Source organism: Pyxicephalus adspersus, chromosome 1 (genome assembly GCF_032062135.1).
Source record: "Pyxicephalus adspersus chromosome 1, UCB_Pads_2.0, whole genome shotgun sequence".
In the NCBI taxonomy this organism is placed as follows: domain Eukaryota; kingdom Metazoa; phylum Chordata; class Amphibia; order Anura; family Pyxicephalidae; genus Pyxicephalus; species Pyxicephalus adspersus.
In genome coordinates this window covers 73,362,803-73,386,609 of record NC_092858.1, presented here as the reverse complement: position 1 = coordinate 73,386,609, position 23,807 = coordinate 73,362,803, and the positions used below count along the sequence as shown (strand labels likewise).

The following is a 23,807-nucleotide window of genomic DNA, read 5'->3' as shown; positions in this document are numbered from 1 at the left end:
GTCATCTTAGGTTATTTGAATCAGTAAACTTTTCATGGGAAACAATTTTCATGAAATGAAAACTGAAGCATGATAGGTCCCTACCGAAATCTTCATTTCTGCCTAGCCTAACCCATTTGATAAAAATAAAAGGTATCATTTATTATTACTTTTTACAGCATTTTTCAAAAAAGAAAATTTTAGAGATTGATAGTAGGGTTAGTTTGGTTTTATTGAGTTGTCTATGCTCTTTCGGGGAGCATTCCCTTTTCCCCTCACTTCCAGTCGTTGAGACACAACAATCTCAAAGTCGAAGGAAAGGAGAGCAAAGTTATCATCATATGAAATGAGCATAGTCAAAACAGTAAGCATTTTCAAATTGAATGTAAGCATTCCAATGGATGTGACTCCCTCAGACAGGAGGATAAAATTGTAAGAAAATTGTACTGTGCTTCCTTCATATAATTAAAATTGTAAATGTTTTACCTCTTCTATTCAAGCCTTTTCTGTTCTGCCTAATACATTCCTTCCATACACTTCCTCTGTTCAGTCTCACTATATGTTATCCCCATCCCTGCCATCAACATGTATAAAATAAGGTTGTATAGAAAAGAAATAGTGTGGTGGTGATAGAGACACTTCATCGCACATCCAATCACTAAGAAAAAAAGTGTTTGCTGGAGATTACTTTCCGTTTTGAAGATCACATCACTTCTCTTAGATGTAGACACTTCCTTGAGCACCTCAGAACCATATTAGCAACAGATATATATAAATATAAATAAATAAATAAATATATATATATATATATATTATTTTGCCGCCACAATGTTTATTTTTTTAAACAGCCAGAGGAAAAAAAGTTATTCATGCATGAATATTTTTTCTAGCTATTTTACAGGGCTGGAAGCAAGCAAAGGATGAAAAGTTTAATTTTACTTTAACCCCCTATGTTATTAAAAATTCACAGCAGTGTTCCTTCAATCAAGAGTCATGTAATACTTTAAACCCCAGTGGGTGATGAGTTCAGTTTATAACCTGCAGAAACATATCCACAAACCCGATCTTTTATTGTGGAGACTTATTTGCATAGTGTTAGAGTATGTGTCAGAAGCAAACACAGACTGCATAGCAAAAACAACGGCACCCTCAGAAAATGTGCTCTTCAGGTTAAGCGGCCATATTACATAGGAGAGCCTGACAGAGCAAAGGAATTTTAGTACAGGAAGAAGATACTTCAGTTCATTAGTAGCTATTGTAACTGCTTTGAAATCTTTAATATTTTTTTCATCTTTCATGAATGGACTTCCTCTTCATTTCTGATTTTAATACTTCTTTTGTCCATCGACACCTTTTACATAAATTGTGTGAGAGAGGAGGGAGATTGTATTTTGACAGAAAAGATAATTAAACAGTCTAGTCTAGTTCTATTACTTTCATTTATTACAAAATGGAAAGATTGTGTTTTACACAAGCAGATAACTACTAAATTACTAAATGCAGTCATGCTGGTAATAAATGGTTTGAATAAGATATAACTCATAACAGCAGAAACAAGAAGCAGTTGTTTTCTGCGAGTTTCATGACATAAGCTACTTATATAGAATGCTTCATGTTTATTACTTTTAAAAGCTCCGTAATGTTCCTTTACCAACTTTTGATATGCACTCATACATAATGAAGTGTAATTATTTGGATGTGTGTACCCTGCTGCAGTTTGCGTGAGAATAATAAAACCAAACTGATCTCAAACTATGAGTCTACTGTTTGTAATGTTTTGGGTTTTTTTTATTTGATTTAGTAATACTGGGATATATAGAATAAATAAGCTACAAAATGCAGTGAAACATAACATACACCTAATATCTGTATTGGATTTATATAATAGTGGTAAATAACTGGAATAAAGCACATAAACAGATTTGTCTCAAGATAATTTTAGTTGCTCAACAGAGCTCCATGCCACTCCCATTTAACTATTTTAAAACTGTTGGGAACTATTTTCTGCACACATTAGTATTGAATATTAATTTTATGCCAAATTTTTTTTTTACTTATATTACATTTTTTTTCTTTTATAAAGGTTTTGCAGGATGATTTAGAACAAGAGCAAGTCAGAGTAAATTCTCTTACTCACATGGTGGTAGTAGTGGATGAAGCAAGTGGAGATAAAGCTACAGCTGCCTTAGAAGAACAGTTACAGGCAAGTACAGAGGGGTCTGATATGCAAATTATAAAATGCTTATTAAACCCATGGTTATGCAATCTCTTCAACCCCAAAAAAACTAAATAATCTATGCAATTTTTATTAGCAATTATGCAATTAGCGGTTAAAACAGTGGGTATAAGTTAAGTAGTATGTAGACTACCTGCCCTTTCAGCCAAATATTCACTGCATTTTCTTCTATCTCTGAATTTAGAATCATGTGACGAAAAGATACACAACAATGTAAATGCAAGGCTACATTTCACAGAACCCTGCATTATAGTAGAAAGTATCTTTATGCAAAGGCGGAACTTGTAGTCATAGAAATGTGCTGAGAAATTTTAGAAACTCAATTAGTTAACAAGAAACTAAAAGGTACAATAGATTGGGTAGCTACACATATACAGGTAGGCACAATTATGCAAAAAATAGTTTAAAATTGTATGTTTTAGTGAGGGGCTGCTTCCCCACACTGATGACTTTTGCTTCTATAAAACAGTTCCCTTCTAGTTTATGACTCTACCAACACAAAGGAGCATCTCTGTCACCAGCTGACAATCTGACAACCAATCACTAGGTTTGATGTTATTATGGTGGAAGCAGGGATATTTCAGGTGTGTGAGTCCTCTGGCCTTCGAAAGTTAGTAACCAGAGCACATACTTTATTGGAATCTACAACGGCTTTTCAACATGCTTTCAGGTGCTTGACTTTGAGATGCTTGTAGGCTGCTTTGATTTGCTTTTTTTTTTCATAATGACTTTTATGGGAGAAAAATGAGATAAGATTCAGAAAATATGACATAGTCCTATTAGCAACACACAAAGCAAAGAGTTGTAGCAGTAGAAACTACTGTATAAAATCCACAATTCGGTTTCCCCTTTTCAAACTTTTCTGAATTACTTCTCAAAGGCCTAACAGATGCAAAAAGCAAGTGTGCATATTCATGTTTCTTGTGAAAAATCAATGGAATAAAATAATAAAAATGCATACCCTTTTATTTATTTTCTGCATCTGCATAGAAGTGAAAGTGACCATATTTAGGAAAATCTCTAATTTTCTAATTTTTAAGGAAGATGATATGAGATCATACCTGCCTGGCAAAAAAGTTGAATGCAGTTAGTAGTAGCTAGTTACATTCAGGTGGATTTGTAATGTTGAAAACACTTTACAGCTTTCTGAACCCCTTAATCAGTTCTACCAATGTAATAGCAGCTGCAAGAAGCTGCAAAAAAACTGACGCAGGAAAACTGGCTTGGAAAGCTGCAAAATGTTTTTCAACATTATGAGAACAAGTACATTTAAATATGGATACCTCCTACAAGATTTACAATGACCTAGATAAATAAGAACCTTTAAAAAAAAAGTAGAATGCACATTTTTCTCCCAATTTAATCTCTGTAAACTAACACGATTATGAGTTTTCTAATGCATTTAAAGGGGTAAATCTTTATGGTACATTTATCTTGCAAGCCCAACAAATGCTTGCAAACACTAATTTTTGTACCTTAAAACCCGTGTAGCTCATTGTACCCTATGTTCATTGTGACCATTCTAATATTGTTGCTATTGTGCTTTCTGATACTATGAGGTTCAATAAGAATTGTGCACATTAACGTTTACAGTAAACTGATTCTTCCCTACATAGCCCTAACCTAAAAAAAATGTGTAAATTGATTTTACATTTTTTTTCATTTCTAAATTGAACTATGTTTTTAGACAATATGCAGTTTTAATTCTAGAGTGTATCTTCAATAACATGTATATCTCCTCTTTCATTTGGTCAAAAAATAAAAACCTACAAATACCACACCACACCCCACAAACCACTATCGAACAGCTAGGATTAGCCTTACCCAATCTGTATCTCTGCTATTAGGTATGCCCCTACTTGGAATGCTCCCAGTCACCACAATATGATTCCAGACCCCACTATTTTGATTAGAGTGGTCATAAAACAAATTTTGGTCAAATACTCTCAGGAGGTCAGATACTTACCTACTGTCCATTAAAAATGAAATATGACTCCCCAAATTGGATTTTTTGTAGGTATCTCAAAGTAACATGTCATCTGATGTCAATCCTCTTCAACTTCTGTTATTAAACAAGGACTGGTGCAATCTTTGTTGTAGCAGCCTACCTGTTTTTCACTGTAATTACCTATTATTTGAGTATAAAAAACATATTCAGTTCTAGAGAGGGTCTGAGTAGATGGACTGTAGCAATAGTCTAGGCTAGGAAAAAATGTAAAAATTCTGAACAGATTTTTTTATATTCTGCAAATATTATAATCACCTATTCAGTTATTCCTGGTCTTTCAAACACCCGTATCAGATGTTAAACCTAGAAATGATTATTTTTTGTAGCTGATGTATCCTACTACAGTACTTTACTATGGTACATTCAATCATTATGGTTAGCCCATAAATATTTCTATCGGGCACCAATAATGATTGACAATATCAAAACATTATAAATCACTTATTTTTTGCTTAAGATCTATGTCAGAAGAGAAGTCATGCTTGCCAAGAAACTGTCATCCCCTACACCCTACTTGAATTGGTATACTTATTAAAGCAAACTTGAACTCAGAGGTGGCTAAAAAACTTCTGCCATATTCATATATCATACTTACAGATTATGTCACAGACTTACTTGTTTGCTTGTCCTCAGCAACATTGACAGGTCCAGGATCCTGTCACCACTGTATCTCTGAAAGCCACCACCTTTGGCTACTGGAAGCCACTAATGATGTAACTTCTGTGCGCATGCACATTGTCCCTACTGGCTTGCTCTGTATGTAAAACAAAAAGCCAACAGGAGCCCCCTTTTTTTCATGCCTCTTTTGTCAATTAGCTCAATTATCTGGCAATATTTTGTTTTTGCAGTTTAGTTTAGCTAAGTTCACCTATTACATCAACCTACATATATGAAAAAACTTGGGTTATTTGGGATGACCATCAAACCCTACTTTTCATAGATTGAATTAGTTACTGCATTGTTTTTATTTGATCTGACCACTATCTATGCTTCTGGCACTGACCAATATCATCAAATATGCTGCTGTTTCAGGTTTTGATATGGAAAACAATGTACTGCAATGACATTATTAACGTTGTGATGTAATATCTGCATTTAATTAGGAGCTTGTAGTACTATTATCAACCTTTACACTTATTAGCTATATTATTAGCTAATGCATGGTATCATCAATATAAAAAGTATATAATATGATATATAGAAACACTGTAAAATTGTAATTACTCTGTAATGAAATGAACATTACCATAGCCTTTTGTGACCATTCATCTGTAACTCACAAAATATAAATTAATTATGAGCACCACTGGACAATTACCAATAAGCCCATCATTAACACCTATTTAAATTATAATATGGTTAATGTGTTAAAATATTATGTGTATGATCTCTAGTTATAAATAAAGTATAGAATACAAATGGAAGGCAAAAGAGATTAATCTATTTGGCCTTAATTTGAAATATGGCCAAGTATAACAAATCAGTATGCTAACCATTTTAAGAATAACATGAATTAGTGCTCCAAACACAGGTGGCTAAAAGACTCTAATTAACTTGCCACGATCCCTGATTAGGTCGCAACTCATTATTACACATCAAAATTGCACTCAACTGTCTTTTATATTCTGGAGAACATTGTACGTTTCCTACTTCTATAATATTTAAATTGTTGCCTTTAAGCTTTGGGTGATTCAAGCACATTTGAAGGTTGTGTTAACAAAACAAAAAAAGAATATATAAATATATATTTATTAACAAGTCAGTAGGTGTTAAAGCTATTGTGAAAAACTAAATGCTGCATCTTGTTAGGCATATTTTTATTTCCTATTTTCCCTTCACTGTAAGAAAACTATGCAAAACCCCAGTCATTAGGATTAGTTCCCTACAATAGATATTTCACAGATTTTACTGCGTGTATCAGCTAAAAAGCAAGAAAACATTAAGACTGATTTGCTAAATAATTTAAGAATGTTCATACAATAAAATGTGTGATTCTCTTTAATTATCCAATCATGTGAAAAAACCCTATTTACCCAATGTATCTGAACATGATTGGATAATTTAAAATAATCTCTCTACAATTTATTGTATGTACTTTTTTAAATCATTTAATATATCGGCCTCTATGGGTCTTTGTATTTTAATTAGCTTTCATGTTTGCATACTGGAATATCAAGAGATACAAATAGTCCCCATTAGGGACAATGAAGCTATCCCCCAAAACTTTATGGTTTTCTAGTCTTTACAAGACTGTCTATTCCCATATTACACGATATGTTCATCCTTTAAATAACTTATTTATATCCACCTTAGATCTGGTAAAAACATTTTTCTTGTATTTGTTGGATAAGTTAACAAAATATCTTGATCCTACTATAAATCTAGTGTTGGCCTATGTCCTATGATGGCAATAGTGCTTATCTGTGCATACAGTACATTAAGCAAGCATTCCTGGATTCCTGTTCATTCTATAACACTATTTCTGATAGATACAATTGGGTTATTATTGTTACTTTGAAGTGGTTTCATGCACATACTAACCAGCGATGATCAGCTCTGCAGGTTTGTACATATTGCAAGTCACCGCAAACTGAAGTATTTCAAAGGACATTTGCTAAATATGCCTTCAAGCACTTATTTTACTTCCCAATATCAGCATATTACATATAGATCACTTCATCTTCCAGACCATTATATTGTTAAAATAAATTTTATCTGATAATAGGATTGTTATTACAGGTTTGACGTACCACTCGCAGGAATTTTTCCAATGCAAAGAATATTGTTTGGGATCTTGTGGTGGGCCCTCAAGAGGTTTTGGTTCATGCAAATGTCACTTGAACACTACCAAGATATATAAAACAACCGCTTACACTGTTGCAAAGCACATGCCTCAAACATTATTTTAAAGGAATTATTCTATTAAAAACTTGGCAGGTTTCTATTACTGATTGCAGGTTTCTATGATTCTGTCATTCAGCTCTATAATGAATACTGTTATTTGTTGCTATTCATTATGTCATGCAAATTAGATCAGTCAATACTAGGAGACAGCGCAATTCATGTCTTTCCAACTGTGATGAAGACCAGTCTCTTTCATATGTTTTTTTTTTAACACCTTTTAGTTTTTCTTTTGGCATGAAATGATGTATCATCTAAAATAATCCTAAAAATAGAAGCCAGCAGGTGTGTAGCTGCCATCGAACTAGAATAATTATGAACATTTTCAGCAGAAAGCCATTTGAAAACCACTGAGTAAAATTCATCACCCCTGTGCCGATTGGCTTTTAGTCATCATCACTTTTGCTGGTCCTTAGCACTATGACATTGACCTTGGTATATTACTGAATCCCTAAAAGATCAGTTATTCCTTTTATTACAGATTATGTAATTTTCTATCATTCATATTTTTGTTTAGCAGTCCAAAATATATATTATTTTTGATCATTATCAACTTTAAGATACTATGACAAAGTTGTTTTTTAAGCTTTTTTACTTTCACAGAATGACACAAAACTGTTTTATAACAGCTGAAAACTCTGGCATTGCAAATCATACCTTCAAAAAAATGGCATTATTGTAATTATTGGCACAATTTTTGTTCCAAATAGGGGAAAAAATTATGGTATTGATCAAAAGTAAGGAAAATGTTATGAAGTCACCTGGTAATTTGCAAAAAGGGAAACATACAGGTGGACAGAGTAAGATGTCAAAGCATTAGGACAGAGAACACAAAAGAAATGCCTTTGTGAGATTTCACAATAAACAAAGACATGAAAAACAAATGCGCAAGAACAGGAGTCAATGTCTGTGACCAAACTGTAAGAAATCAGCTTAACCCCCCTGGCAGTATTCCTAAGTGTGGCTCAGGGTAAAATTTATTTACAGAAAACGGTAACCCAGAGCCACCTTTCGAGGGGGGTGAGGACCTAACTGGTCCTTGCGAGCCCTCGGGGACCTTCAGCAATGCCGGCCCGGCATCTAGGTCCACTTGGTGATGGTCGTCGGGCATCGGAGTCCCGTTGGCGATGCCTGGCATCTGCATCCCCTAGCCTCACATCCCAGCGTGTGATCATTGGAAATGCAAGGCTAGGGATTGCAGATGCTGGCTGGGTATGCGACATGCTTGCGGCCCGGAAGGGTGCCTCAGCAGGGCTGGACCAGCAGGAAATTTAAAATTGGAAGTATTTTTACATGTCAAAAGTAACCGATTTGACATGTAAAAATACAAAGTAATCATACTGCCAGGGAAGGTAAGGAAATGGGATTTACATACAGAAAAGCCAAAAGTAAACCATCTAAACAGAAGAAAGGTAAATTGGGATAAAAAGAAGCAGTTATGAATTTTGAATGATTTGATGAAAGCAATATTCAATGATAAACTACAAATTGGCATTGGCCAAGGAGATGGTGCTAAAACGCTTGTTTGATGTTGTTCCAATGAAACATATAAAGATGAGTGCTTCAGAAAAAAAATTTAGATTGCATGCTTGCAAGTCAGATAATGGACCAGAGATGGCAATCGTTACCTGTACAGTAAATGTGCAGGTTTACAATGAAACTGACACTTTTGTTATTCCTTCAATCAAAAGTAGGTTTGGTGATGATGAAATATAAGGATGATGATGAAACATAAGGATGATAATATATTTTACCACAGGGCACAGAACACCAACATTTATCTTTAAGAAAGGCATTTAAACTCAATGACATGACTAGCAGACAGATCCAGATCTCAATCTTAATAACATTGAAAATTTATAGTGATAATTGAAAACAATGATCTACAGCAAGGTTCCATTCTGCAAAGCTGATTTGTCAACTGCTATACAAAAAAGTAGGAATCTGCTTGATTAAGAATAATGTGAAGTTCATTAGAGAAGTCCATACCTCAAAAAAGAGTAGTGAAATTTTTGGTTTGATTACATAATTTTTTCCCTTTTTGAGTAATTCCATAGTTTTTTTGCTACTTGGTTTTAACAAAAGACATTTACAACAATGCCATTTATCAGGAGTGTTTTACAATGCCAGAATGCTCAGCTGATAAATAGATTAGGTTTTTTTTCATTTCAATGAACATTCTTCAAAAGTAGCAATTTTTTTGGCTTGTAATAATTACACATAATAAAAACATATACTGTATATAAGCCATCCATCCATTTTATTACATTTCATAAGATATATCCCCCTCAGTGATCCCAGGTGCATAACAGTTGAAGCTGAGCACCTGGGAAAGGTTCATGGCTAAGATGTCTTCACCCATTAGAACTTGGCCTAGGACCTGCATAAAGAACTAATGTCTGCAAATTTGGCAGCTGAACACTTTTCATTCTCTTTGGGAGCTGCCGCAGAGTCATACTCTGGGTTTCCCGGTGACATTGTTGCATGTGTCGGTTTGTGCAGGAGGTGAGGTGGGAAATTTGAATAATTTTGTATTGGATTCAAAACAAAATAACTGTATTGAGTCCAATACAAAAAAATATTTATATTATATATCTATAATTATATATATATTATATGCTAGTGTACAGTTATATTAGAGGTTTCACCATTTTTATGCACTATTTTTTTTAACAGATTTTTGTGTTTTTTTAAATAAAGTTTATTATTAAATTATTTGAATATTGGACATATTTCAGTGATTAATGCCTAAGAATTATAAGCCTACAATGTAAAATAAATTTCCATGCAAAACAATGTAACGCTTATTGCATGAAAATATGCACAACATTAGAACGCCAGGTTTGTTGAACATAAATTAAAAAAAAACAAAACAGGGATTTAAATATTTGCTATACATTATCTAATCAAAGGTGAAGAGGTTCAGAACATATGTGCAATAATTCAACAACTGGGAACTAATGAATAGATATTTAATTTGTTTTCTTAACTCTTTTAAAAATAACCATGGGATTACCTCATGTAGCTTTGTTTTAATAATATTGTGTGATTATAAACTTATGGTCGATCCCGTATGCCTAGTACCTTGGTTAATAGCAATCAAAGTAAGCATTCCTTTTACCCTTGAGCCTCTTATAGCACAAAGTGTAAACTCCTAAATTTTAACTTTCAACGTTTATTATTCATTCTTGTTTTAGCTTAATGGTACTTTGCTTAAAAGTAATGAAAATTCTAGATGATGAGTACAGAAAATTATATATATTTTATTACAATTATATTGAATAATATAAAAACATTTTGCATTTGACAATATTAATGCAAACTGGTGTATATGTATAACACAGTAAACCCAAGGGAGAGCTGTTTCTGCTTTAGAAAAGGTAGTTTGAAATGTAAAGTTCACATGATTAAGTGGGTAAGTAAACTGTACATTTTGTAGGCCAAATATTTATTGGGTATTGCATATTATGGTTTTGCATAATAGATTCAAAATGTAGTCTTGCATTTTTATTACCTATTAGACTAATCTTTCAGTTTTAATTTACTAAGAATTAATTAAATTCATAGAATAAAATTCACACAAACATAAAAAAAAATCCCATAAACCTTTCATCTGTCTTTTTCTTGGACCCTTTTATTAGGTAAACCTTCATGTAAACTGTCATCCTGCATCCTGTCGTGGTAACATGCAAAAAGTGACTTGTCATATACATGTTTACCTACATTCGGTTTGGAAGTCAGTAAGACACTACCCTGTTTCCCCTATAATAAGGCACTGTCTTATATTTTTTGAAATGCCAAAATATGCCCTAGGTCTTATTTTCAGGGGGATGTCCTATTTTTCCATGAAGAAGACTACAGTACACATTTATTGTTGAAAATCACTCATGTGCCATTGCTTGTCCCCTTCTGATCACTCTGTGCCATTCATTGTCCCCTTCTGATCACTCTGTGCCATTCATTGTCCCCTTCCGATCACTCTGTGCCATTGATTGTCCCCTTCTGATCACTCTGTGCCATTGATTGTCCCCTTCCGATCACTCTGTGCCATTGATTGTCCCCTTCCGATCACTCTGTGCCATTCATTGTCCCCTTCTGATCACTCCGGGGTGGTGCTTTATTTTAATTGTTTGAGCAAAAATCGGGGGGTGGCTTATTTGATGGGGATGCCTTATCATCGGGGAAACACGGTAGACAACTTACTTGTGGGAAAACCTAGGGTAGAGCGATCACTAGTCACTACATTTTTGTTGTAGGGTTTGGGTTGTAAGCCACAAAACCTGTACAATTCTTTCCTAAAGTTGGAAAATAGGAGAGTTCAGATTTATCTGTTGTTATTACTTCCCATCCAGATATTCTTGTTCATTCTTTGATGCCCTCAGTTCTCTTGTTACATATCATAAGTGTTCATAAGAGTAAGTGAAAGTTTTCTGTAAGGATACAGTGGGTGTCCTAAAATACATTTTGTATGTTCAAGCTCATTAATACCTACTGTGATTTCCCCAATATACTACTTACCTTTTCTTTCATCATTCTTTCTATCTGTGATCTGCTGTGCTATCTCTGTGGTGCTGACTGGAAACCTAAATCTGACACAGAAAATGTGATCCAGATTTGATCCAAATCTGACAAACCTAAATCTGATCCAGACAGAAAATACCTTGAAATCTAACACCTTAAAATAAAACCTATAAAGATAATATGATAGGTTTGTCATATGATTTACAGTTTAATTATACATTACTGCATTGCCAATATCAAATATTATAGCTAATAATAAGATTTTAATTTGCAGCACTTGGGAGATCGTTGGGCAGCCATATGCAGATGGACAGAAGACAGGTGGATACTATTACAGGAAATTCTTCTGAAATGGCAACATTTTGCTGAAGAACAGGTTAGTATTATTCAGAGAAATTATACTGAAAGTTGTATTTAGACATCATGGGAAGTTGGGAAAACCAGACTGTTTGTAGTAAAGTGTTTTTTTTTTTTGTAAAAGCTAAAGTTGGAGCACACTCCTATCAGTAGCATGCTGTTTGCTTTACATGCAGAACTACTTTTTTAGCTGTGGGTAATAAAAGTAAAAATGCATTACCTGCTCCTTCCTGTCCTACAGTTTCTTTTCCCAAGAAAACTTACATTTTTCAAGTGAAATAAATTAACAAAGTTGCTTCATATTTACTAAACAATAAAGAGCTTTTACACCCTTTTTTATCAAATGTTTTCAGCAGTTACTTTACTGAATTGACCATTTAAAACCACACATGGCACCTAGGCAAAAAGAGAAATCATGAGGTGTGGGAACACTGAAGATTCAAAATCTGGTAGGGAGATGCTCATGTTATGTAGTATAGCATCTTCTTGCAAGATTTGGTAACCACAGCATTTTGGGAGTTTGAATAAAGGCCTTGAATAATCTTAGTACTGATTTCAAATATGTATAATCTGTTAGTATGACAAACACAGGCCCTGGTTTATTAAAGCCCTCCAAGGCTGGAGATGGATCTGGTCCAGACTTGAAAACATTTGCTAGCAAATAGCTAATGACTTTTAGGAAATCCATTCCAGGTTTTCTGGATCACCCAGCTTCACTGATGAAAGTGTATCCTCTCCAGCCTTGGAGAGTTTTAATAAATCAGGGCCACTATTCATTTAGTATTTAGTTGCCCTATATTATTGCCCTACTATTATAGCAGTACCTAGGCTTTAAATCTTTTCAAAGTATACATGTATTTTATATGTTTATATTCTATGACATTTTTACATTAAAATACATATAAATACTGCAAAACCTCAGTTTTGTTTGAGTGAAAATCTGACATTCTTGTTTTATAGTATTTCAGTGCCGATTTGATGCCTGGCTTACAGAAAAAGAAGAGGTGGTTAACACCATTCAGAGTACAGAGTTTAAGGATCAGAATGAAATGATTTCCAGTCTAAGGAAATTAGCAGTATGTGTCTTTAGCAGTCTTTTACTTTATTTCATACATTTACACTTGAATACAGTAAGCTATGAAGATCACATGTTGTAGCGCTTGGAAGCCTATTTTGGTGCATTAAAATTCACCAGAGAATCCTGGACAGGATGTAATGTTTCTAAGTATATTGCCCTGTACATGACTATGTACTGTCCTACTCTGTATTGCATTGCAATGCATAAAATAATTGCATTATATTAATTTAAAGATGAAGGTGCACTGGGGTGCCATTCACAATTAACCAATGCAATGTACCAACACACATAGTCTACATTGCCACCATGCAAATGGTGTACGTGGACCCTAAATTGTGTCCTTCTCCATAGTCAACATAAATGTTTTTCATTATTTTGCTTCAAGAGGGTTGGGAATGTGGTTATTCATCATAGGGAAACCAGTTGATGAACAATGAAGAATAATTCATTACAACAAATATTGAGAGCTATCATTGTTTTAATTTGTACATAACACCTTCATGAATCACCCTGTTTGTCTGGAAAAACAAAAAGATAATTTAAATAACTTTCTCTGTTGATGTGATATCCCAATTATTTGGTAATTATTTCCTAAGTTCTGTACAAAGTTCCCTTTATCATGCTTGTTTGGATCTTCCATTCATCTTGCACACAGAACAATTAATAAAGGATGATGAATAAACAGATGAACATTTCTAAAATTAAGGTTATTTAATTAGATAACCTACATAGAAGATACTTGAGATGTTGTTGATTAGTAGCAGTAAATTGCCTCTGAGTCATTATAGTGCCACACTGTATATGCTGTAAAGGGACATTATAATCTTTTTAGCAGAAAGGAACTGAAAACCAGTTAAATAAAATATAATGTAAATAAAACAGTGAAAACTAGAAGAATGTACATGGTGGAATCTCAAGCCTGATAAGAAATTTTATGCAGTAGAGTTACACTGGGCAAATAGAGGATTTGAAGAGATAATATACAGTGTAAAGGTCAGAGGAAGAAGAAATGATGGAAATTCCTATCTCTGAGGAATAAGAGCAGAATGTGGATTACATGATTATGTGAAGGGCTGCTGATAGTTCTGCTGATCTCTGCTAGTGCTTTCATTGATGGACATTGCAATCGCGTTTTTATGAAGGCACCTAGAAACATGCAATACAGTTATAAAAGGTTTTTTACTGAAAAGGAATGATGTTGAAATCATGTTGATCCTATGGGAAATGTATCAATGTAAACTGATCAAGGTTGTAAGTATACCATCTTAACTTATACTATATACTATGCTGCCATCCTTTGAAATCACTTTTGGAATTATCAAGGGAGGGCAGCTTCAAAATTTTTATATTTCCTGTCTAGTTCATCTCTACCAAAGAATTCCTTGCGCCTATGGTTATTTAAAATTACACATCTATTGGCAGGAGCAGAGGTTATGAATATCTACAGGTATACCAAAAGTCCTAAGAATAACATAGGAAAGGTTTTGATTTCTCTCTGCAACACCTTCATTTGGTACATTTCCTATAGTATAAACTTCAGGATGCTTTATTGAAGGCATGTCTAATACAGAAATGATCATTTACACTTATGCCATAACATATACAAAATAGGAAACATTTTGAAGTGAAAAAATATATATAAAATAATTTCATTTTTAAATATTATATCAACATAACCTGAAAATACTTGAGTATTTTATTTGAGTCACACTTAACTAAACCTGTTTGTCTTTTAATAGATCTTGAAAGGAGAGCTGGAATTTAAGAAAAAGACAATGGATACATTGTACTCACTAAGTCAGGATCTGTTTTCCACTCTGAAAAATAAAGAAGTATCCCAGAAAAATGATGCCAGGCTGGAGAATTTTTCTCAGAGGTTGGATGATCTTATGCAGAAACTGGAGAACAGTACCAAGAAGGTAAGTTGTACATCACTAAACAGTATATACATCTTTGCTTGTATATTGAGCTTTTTCAAAAAAATAATTACTTTGTCATATAGTATTTCTCATAGCTTCCAGTATTCATTGGACTGTGCTGCTTTGCATTCAATGGTGTTGATCATATGTAAATTTAAATGTCTGGGTCAGAATGGGACTAACCAAAGAAATCTATTAATATACATGTATCAGCTGTATACAGCATGAAGTGCACAGAAATTATTGCAATGTCGTTCTTTTTTGTAAGGCTATAAAAAAATTGTACAGAGAATGACAATCAGTACATTTGCAACTAAGAGCTGTTCACATGCTGGTTATGAAGCACTGAATTTAGTTTTTCATTGTGACCTCAATTTAACCAGCACAGTCAAAATTCACTCCTGATTACCAACATTTTTTTACCTATTACTGACTTGGTAGGAAGAAATTGAATGTATTTTGGGACGGAATATAACACAAAAGATTTTACCAACCAAAATTATTCTTATACATGTCATACCTTTTCCTAGCCATTTTCCATAATTGTCTGATTGTTGGACATAATATTCACATCCAAGTATGATAAGGGACAGATCCAACTGTTACTAGCACTAGAAAACCATGCACAAGACAAGCTCACCCAGAAACAGTCTAAGCAAATTTGTCTGGCACTTTTTGCAAGAAAGCAAAGTTTCATTGCTGGAAGGTTTTGTACAGCAAGTCTTTAGAACAAAACCAACATCTACTCAACCAACTTTAATCAATATAACCAACAGCAGCTTGTATATATGTTGTGGTATCACTCTTCAAATGTATATAGCAAACGTGTGCCTGTAATATTTATATATGTCCATAAACATAAGATCCTCCTTAATACAATTATTGGAATATTCATATGCAGTAATCCTATCAGAGCCACCAGAATATAAAGCAACCCTTTCACCGACATCACAATTAAAGAGCAAGTACATTCACCAGAACCTTGGACCAATGTATTAAATCAATGTTCATTATGATCTTGAACCCATAACCATCAGACAACTATTTACTTGGAGCAACACTGAATCTTTTACTGTGGTTTATCCAGTTTATTGAAAATGCAATGCAGGGTCAATGTCTTTGTAAGCTCTTTGTAAATTGTTTCTGCATCCTGTCTTTGATAAACTGAGGTCTTGCTATTAGGTAATGTGTGGAGGAATGGTGGGTTTATTTTACTCAAAGGTTTACAAAGTATCCCAAAAAAAATTTGAGGTCTTTATTCCTAGTTGGTAATAGTTGACACTTGACTGGCATAGTATAAATCTGAACTGCGATTTTTACTTGAAGGTAAATAATTATTAATGTAAAAAATTGACTGTGTAAAACATTTAGTTTCAACATAAATGACAACACCTGAGGAACTGTAATTCTGAAAATAGCTATTTTCTTTACCATGAAATCCAAGCTTTTCCTTTATTTTACAACATTTTTGTTCCTTTTATTGGGTATGATTTGAAGTGAAATCTATATCTAGAACACATTTAACCAGCATTACTTTTGACCCTATACCCACTAAGCTTTTACAGTCTGTCAAAAAACAAATTAATTATTCCCACCTCTCATATTGACAATCTGGATATCATCCCTGACCTTTTCTTCCAGTTTCACAGTCAGTCACCAAACAAAACGTATTGCCTATTTAACAAAAAAAAACATTTTTTTCTAAGACAGTACCACTATCACACAGGATGCCATCAAGGTCTTAGTTCATGCACTTGTTATAACCCGACGACTTTTTTCTAACAGGTCTTCTCCACCAAACTGTCCTAAATGTACTTCATTAAAAATGTTGCTTGCAGACAAATTAATTTCTCCAGTCAAACTATGCTCTTCTGTTCAATCAGTCTTGACTTTCTCTGTTTCTTAAAGTTCATCAGACAGCTTAATATTGTAAAACACTTATAGACTTACTTGCACACTGAAGCTAGCACCATGGCAACATTCCTTGCACCTACTGGCACCTACCTACCAGTCATCAAAATGGTGACAGTGAATACACAGTTTATACCTGCATGAACCCTTTTTCTGTTAGGAAAGGGAAGATATAATTTGTTTCAAAACATGGAATAAATAGTGTGCAGATTAAACAGATATCAGATCTGAGCAGTAAATTAAAACGATGGCTTAAAACTGAATGGTATTTACAGATATATTTCAATATAAGTAATATTTCAAGTATCAAGTCCACTCGGCATGGACATAATCACAGGCATATCACACCTCTGCTTGCTATATACAACAAAAAATGGTGTTTTGAAAATCCTTGTCCAAAACCAGTTTTCTACAGCTGTTCACATGGTATTTTTCTATCATTGGCTATTTTTATAATGCTAAAGTTTATATTATTGTCGCAATATTGTAATGAAAGCATACAGCATAATAAACAATAAACGGCAGTTAAGGGTATGGTATATACAGTTTAATGTATACAGTATGGGTGTCAGAAGTATTCCTGGCTGTTCATCATTTATTACCACATCACAAATTATTTACCACACAGGCTCACCTCTAACATTTGTTTGGAACACGCCTGCCTACCCGTTCTAATTGTTATAAACAACTTACACTTACCAGAATACTCCTTTTTAACTTTTGAAACTAAGCTTTGGTGTACTATGGTTTATTCTCTTAGTTTTCATACAGTAAAAATACTCAAACAGTACTTGTAATGATAAGGTAGCAACTGGTATTTTGCTAATCTATCACATAATACTAATAGAATACTTCTCTGGAAGTCCATCTATAACGAGCGTATTTCCTTATAAACATTGGTATTAATAATAGTAATATAAATTATCTTTTACTGTATGTTCACTGGTCACTTTTTGACAATTTTCAAGTCTATTACATTGGATTAAAAAAAAAAAAAACTTGCGACACTATAATCTTATGAATATAAACATCACTGAAAATTGGTAGTATGTATAGCAATCTACTAATCTAAACAGGATACTATATTTAGACAAGAGACTGAATCTGCTGCTTCTTAAAGTGATCCTGTATTCCTGGTCAACCGAACTACAACCACACTGCACTGTATAATAGGTCCCCAATTACTCACTCACACTTTTTAAAGTGGAAATAAATTTCACTTAGGATTACACAAATTACATCAGACAAGTAATTTGTTTCAGAAAGGGACAGGCGATGTATATTGTGCAAGAAACTCCCCTACCTGCCTCTTTGATCGGCGTTTCTTTAAAAAAAACGAGTTGCTAATGCACAGCGTCAGCTATGGATGCCAGGATACCTGACATAACTAGCTTCCTCTGCACTTGCTGGGATTGAATAAATGTCATCCCAGCCCAGTGAAACAAGAAGGCCAAAGATCACATTGAGAAAGTGAAGAACGAAGGTGTCAATACCTTGCGAGGGAAAGGCGATAGGTCAGTATCATGGGGTTTAGTTCTGCTTTAAGTTTTATTTTTGTTTATACTGTGGTGGCTTTAGGATGGAACAATGAAAAAGATGTGCACTTTAAAGATGTGTGCTTTAGGGACACATTCTAATTGAATTGTTTTTCTTTAGGCAGTGGCACACATTATTGTAAAATGCAGATTGGAATGTACAGTGTACATGCTAAATTTAGGAAGAAATCAAAAGCTACAGAAGAGCACAATGATCTGGCAGCCATCTACTAGAAAAGGGCTGCAAAATGAAATATTCTGGCGTTGGTCTACATAAGCAAAAGAGTGTTTACTATTAAGTGCAAGATACTTTTTATAAAACACATCTACAGCCTAAAAAGGATCCTGTACAAATATTGATTTTCTGAAAACCAATATCAGCATATTCTTTGGCCTTCTCGTCCCTGCCACTTTACAGTGATTGTACTATAACTTTCCCATTCACTGTATGCTGTCATGTAAAGGGGGGGTGCAAAGGTCATCTATCTATTCAACTCATAACCTAGAAGTTGTGTAAGCTTCCGCTCCACTGTGAAGTGAGAGAAATAGGATAAAATTGAGGATGGTTAGGTTAACAACTTTATAATGCATAAAGGTTTGCTTTTAATGCATTGAATTAAATGCATTAAAGGTAAACTAAGGATTCAACAGAAATCAAACAAAATGTGACAAAATGTTTTTCAGTTATAGAGATTTTACTTATCCTCTGCCACTTAGAGTTAATTATTCTTGATTTTACATTCTGTACTTTTTGTGCATGACATCTCATGTAAAAGGTGTAGGAGTTGTTAAATGTTGTGGAAAACCTCAGTAAGTCTAATTATATTTAAGCCCACAAGCTTTGTTATTTAAATATTCATAGGGAGGTAAAAATATAATTTCTAGGAATACACTTTTTTTTTAAATTGTTTACCACTTAAAATGCTCCATTATGAAAATGTACATTAGTTATAGTTACATATTCCAAGCAACAGATTGAACATTTACTGTATCTGCAAATAAATAAATTAGTAGTAGTTTTGGTCAATCTTCTCAATTAGATAGTCCCTCGACTTGATTCAGCATCTTTCTACAGACAGTAAAATGCACATCAGTGTATGTAACACTTTTATTATTTTTGGTTATGGATAAGATAACTAATCCATGTTTGCTCTAATATGGATGCTTGTGAATAATGACTGATTAACACCATTTGCAACATTTTATATGCAACTGTTGTGACATTGGATCGGCTGCCTTTTATGCTCCACGTTGCATCAGACCCAGGAAAAAAAGGTTTCTACCATCCACAGCCATGTTAACTAAGACGAGTCACCAGATTTTTTTTCTGTTACATAGCATCAAAGCTTAAACTGTTTGACATTTTCTTGTCTGAAAAAAATCTGTGATAGTGTCTGAGACTCTTGTTTCCATATAAACTACAGCTTCCATGAGCATTTTCATAATGATAATACCAGCAGGTGGGAAAAGAAATAGTTTGCTACTGACTTAATAAAGCTAGATGATTGTTAAATAGTGGTGACTATGCTGATAAACATGGCACCCTCCACCCCACACCATGATTTTAGTGCTTCACACTGTTATCCATGCAGGCATAGGTAATAATTTATGATAAATATATATTCATGGTAGCGTCTCTCTGCTGCAGTCCCATAGGGAATGAATGGGGCAGTAGTGATCAGCACCTCTCACAGTCACATGTGCGAGTGTTTGCAAATCCCTTAGTTTCTTTACCTACAAAAATTAGCTATTTGTTTTGTACCATATATTGCTATTCAAACATATATAAACAAAACTCCTAAATTGAAATAAGATGTCTCAAAAATATAGTAATATACATTTTCTAAATCAAAAAGTTGTGCTCATAAGTTTACATACTCTGGCAGAATTTGTGAAATATTACTCATCAACCAGAAAACTTTCCTTTTATTTAAGAAGTGTGTTTGGGCAAATTATTTTGTTCTCATACTTGTGTGTGTCCCCTTTTGAAAACATAACAATAACTGAAATCACCTGAATGGGACTGATCAGAGTTTGTATACCCATGAATGTTGGGCCTAATAATATATACACACAAGTTGACACACATAGATTCCAATAAAGCAGGAGTGAGCAGACCTGTAATTTCGTTAATTGTAATCAAGGTCTGTAAATAATAGTTAATTTAGCTTAATCTAGAGCTGCACTGGCTTTGATGAGCCATGGGAAACCAACCAGGCAGGCCAACCAAGATTTCAGCCAGAAATGCAAAAAATGAAATATTGAGATGAATAATGAAATAACAAAGATTGTTAAAGCAAGGGAATGTAAGGGTAAGGGGAGGGAATTCATGATTTCACTGCCCCATTGTGAAATTTGAAAAGCATTTCCTCACAATGCCTACAGCTACAGAGGTAAATAAGGCTTTTACTGCCTAATTTGCAAATACAAGTGGGTACAAGTTTTCCATAGGCAATATTTTAAAGACACCATTGAGCATGATAAAAACTACCTAGCTTCCATATGGTTCCCTTGTAAAGTTTGTCTCTGAACATCCCCTTTAGGAGAATGTTCAGCTTCTGCAGATAAAGGTGGATATGGTATGTAAATATGTTTATTCTAAATGACTCTAGGCTTATGTGTGGTCCTGGGCTCCATGTACTTTCCACATCAGCTATGACACAGTATTAAATAGCTTTAAAACACTAAAAACAAAAGAATATAAATAGGTTATGGGCAACACGCTGGCTCAGAGGTTAGCACTTTTGTCTTTGATGTCCCAGGTTCGAATCTTGACCAGGACACTAACTGCATAGAGTTTGCAGGTTCTCCCAGTGTTTGCTGGAACTCAGATCAAGCAAATGGCAGCTGAATATAACTTCCTTCAAGGGTATAGCAAACAGTGCTAGTAGCAAGTGTATCCTCAAGCATTAAGTTGTTGCAATGCAAAAAAGTATAAAACTATCACATTTTGTTTATGAAAATTCTGAAATAATAGTCTACAGATCAGTAATTGTTACAGTGTATAGAATATAAAGAAAGTAATACTTTACTGAAGAATCCAGCAATGCAACATCCAGATCAGTAAAAAGGTGCAATAGCAATAGCAGTTATCATGTATCTATACAATTGAAAAAGACAACAGATGCTATATAGATTGCACTTTTTTCCATGAGTAGGTTTAAAAGTCAATCTGCATTTTAATGCTAATAGAAGGAAGCATGCAGGAGAATTCCTGGATGTATAGAGATGTTGGTGCCCCAGTCGTGCTACTGGTGTATAAGTTAGAGCCTATACCAAGCTCTCCTATTTCATGGGGAAATGTCATCAGATGGCCAAAGTTCAGCAGAGCAACTACTTTTAATGCAGTTCGACTGGAAAATACTCAAACTGTATAATTTCCTTTTGTGTTTATCATCTGTAAAATAGTGGCCTGCCTAAAACAATTTAAACTTCCTTGCTGAGATCATTTAATTACGAAAAAGTATTCTATTTGATAAAGCAATTCAGCTGTCTACAATCAACCCTGATGAGAAAGAGACATATGGACACTATTAAAGGAATCATAAAGCTGTCCCACCTACCATTCTAAGGCACAAATTACCAATTGCAATGTCAATAAATAAAGAAACTCGTAAATACAGCTGAGCTCTGCATCTTCCTTCTTGCTACAGAAAATACATGGGCACCACAAAAGTAGATCCGTGTTTCTAATATACCAATCTAAAATTATAACTATGAATGCCGTAGTCTTTTCACAATATCTTCACTACTGGCTTCTATCATAAAACTGTTCAGAGTAAAAGCATAAAACTATCACTTTTACTTGGTCTCATCACAATGAAAGAGATAGCAAATGGATCACATTTGATGTGTCACATTTGGAAAATTTAATGCTTCAAAGTAGGTACTACCATTGACATACTATACTGAAAATAGTGATGTCTGACAATTTTTGAAAATATTAAGAGATTGTCAGATTGCTTGTACTGGTTAAAACATTTAAGTTAGAATTTAAAAATAAAAAAAAGGAATTTGTAACACCGAGTGGACTGCTTTGTGGTAGGTTTCAAGACACATGGATCACACAAAAAACATGCTTTTATTGTACAGTATCATGAAACAAAGAGAAGCAAACTATGGCAATGACCATGGTAGCCTAGTCTTTTTGAAATTTTTTGGCAATGGTGTCCAATTTAAAAGACAAGAAACTGACTGAACTTTACAGTATAGGCTTCTAAATTAAAGGGATATATATATATAAAAGTAAAACAGTGAAGTGATTACTTCTCTGGTGCAGAATTAATCACTCCCATTGAAAAAACAGACATCTAAGACATTATCCACCAAAGAATATTTTTGAATGTCAGACTTTCTTCTTTAAAATCGAACAAGGTGAAACGAAAGGATTCTCTTTATGAATGTTTACACCCAAGACTTTTACCAAGAAATTTACACATTTTTTAATTGGTTAAAATTTGATTTACTAAATGTATTTAAAATGAGTAAATGTATTCATGATTCCTATAGTTGGTAAATTGAATCTAATGTGTCCATATTGGATAATAGCTGGGTGAAACATGGGTGAGAACAATTATAATTAGACCCCTAGGAGTCAGGAGTGGAAATTAACATAAACCCATAGTGTGTTTTCTTTGGTAGTCAAGCTTTCAACTAACGTATTAAATCATTAAATCATTGTTTATTTTTTTTAAAATGCAGCACAAATGTTACAAAGAACATTTTGATTGGAGTTTAACAACCTCAAAAAATAGGGGATAAGTGAATGGAAAATAAGAGCATGATAGAATCAGTGATTAGCGGTGGCTGTAGAAATGGTGGGTTCTGTGCAGGCCTTTTCCACCATTTTCTGGTTTCTTTAGCATGAGTGTTAGAAGACTTGATGTTCAACAGTTCCTGTCTGTTCATATGTCTAACCTCACCCACTGTCTCCCAGATCCTTAAAGGTTAAAATGGTGTGTATACAGAAACAATACTGGTCTTTTAGTTCTTTAAATTAAGGGGCTGTGTTATTTGTTTCATCCAATTTTAAGAATTAGTAATCAATGTGTATGGCACGTGACTGGACCACATTTATCAGCTCCAACACCTGACACTGCTCTCATTGTATTGCTGATCTTGCCCTCCTTATATTTAGGATCTGAGCTTCATGGACCCTATATTTCATACATTTATTAATATCTTACTTTCATAATTTATGCCTACCATTTTTTGCATATCTTTAATATTTTTAAACAATAATATGAAGACTGAAGCTTGTAAAAAAAAAAGCAGTGTAAGACTTATGTGGAGTTTTACTCCCAGACGGAGTCATTCCTGTCAAGAAACAATCCATTTCACCAGTCTTTGAAGATTTTGGCAT

General features: G+C 33.9%; 1 protein-coding gene across 1 annotated transcript in view; it reads left to right on the top strand.

Moving 5' to 3' along the window:
* LOC140325724 (dystrophin-like) overlaps nucleotides 1–23,807 on the top strand; it is a gene marked incomplete in the record, with an annotated part of 175,314 nt that overhangs the window by 102,263 nt on the left and 49,244 nt on the right. Inside the window, 4 exon segments of the mRNA XM_072403762.1 lie at nucleotides 2,063–2,182; nucleotides 11,920–12,021; nucleotides 12,971–13,078; nucleotides 14,820–14,999. Of these exon segments, the coding sequence (XP_072259863.1) occupies nucleotides 2,063–2,182; nucleotides 11,920–12,021; nucleotides 12,971–13,078; nucleotides 14,820–14,999 (510 nt within the window).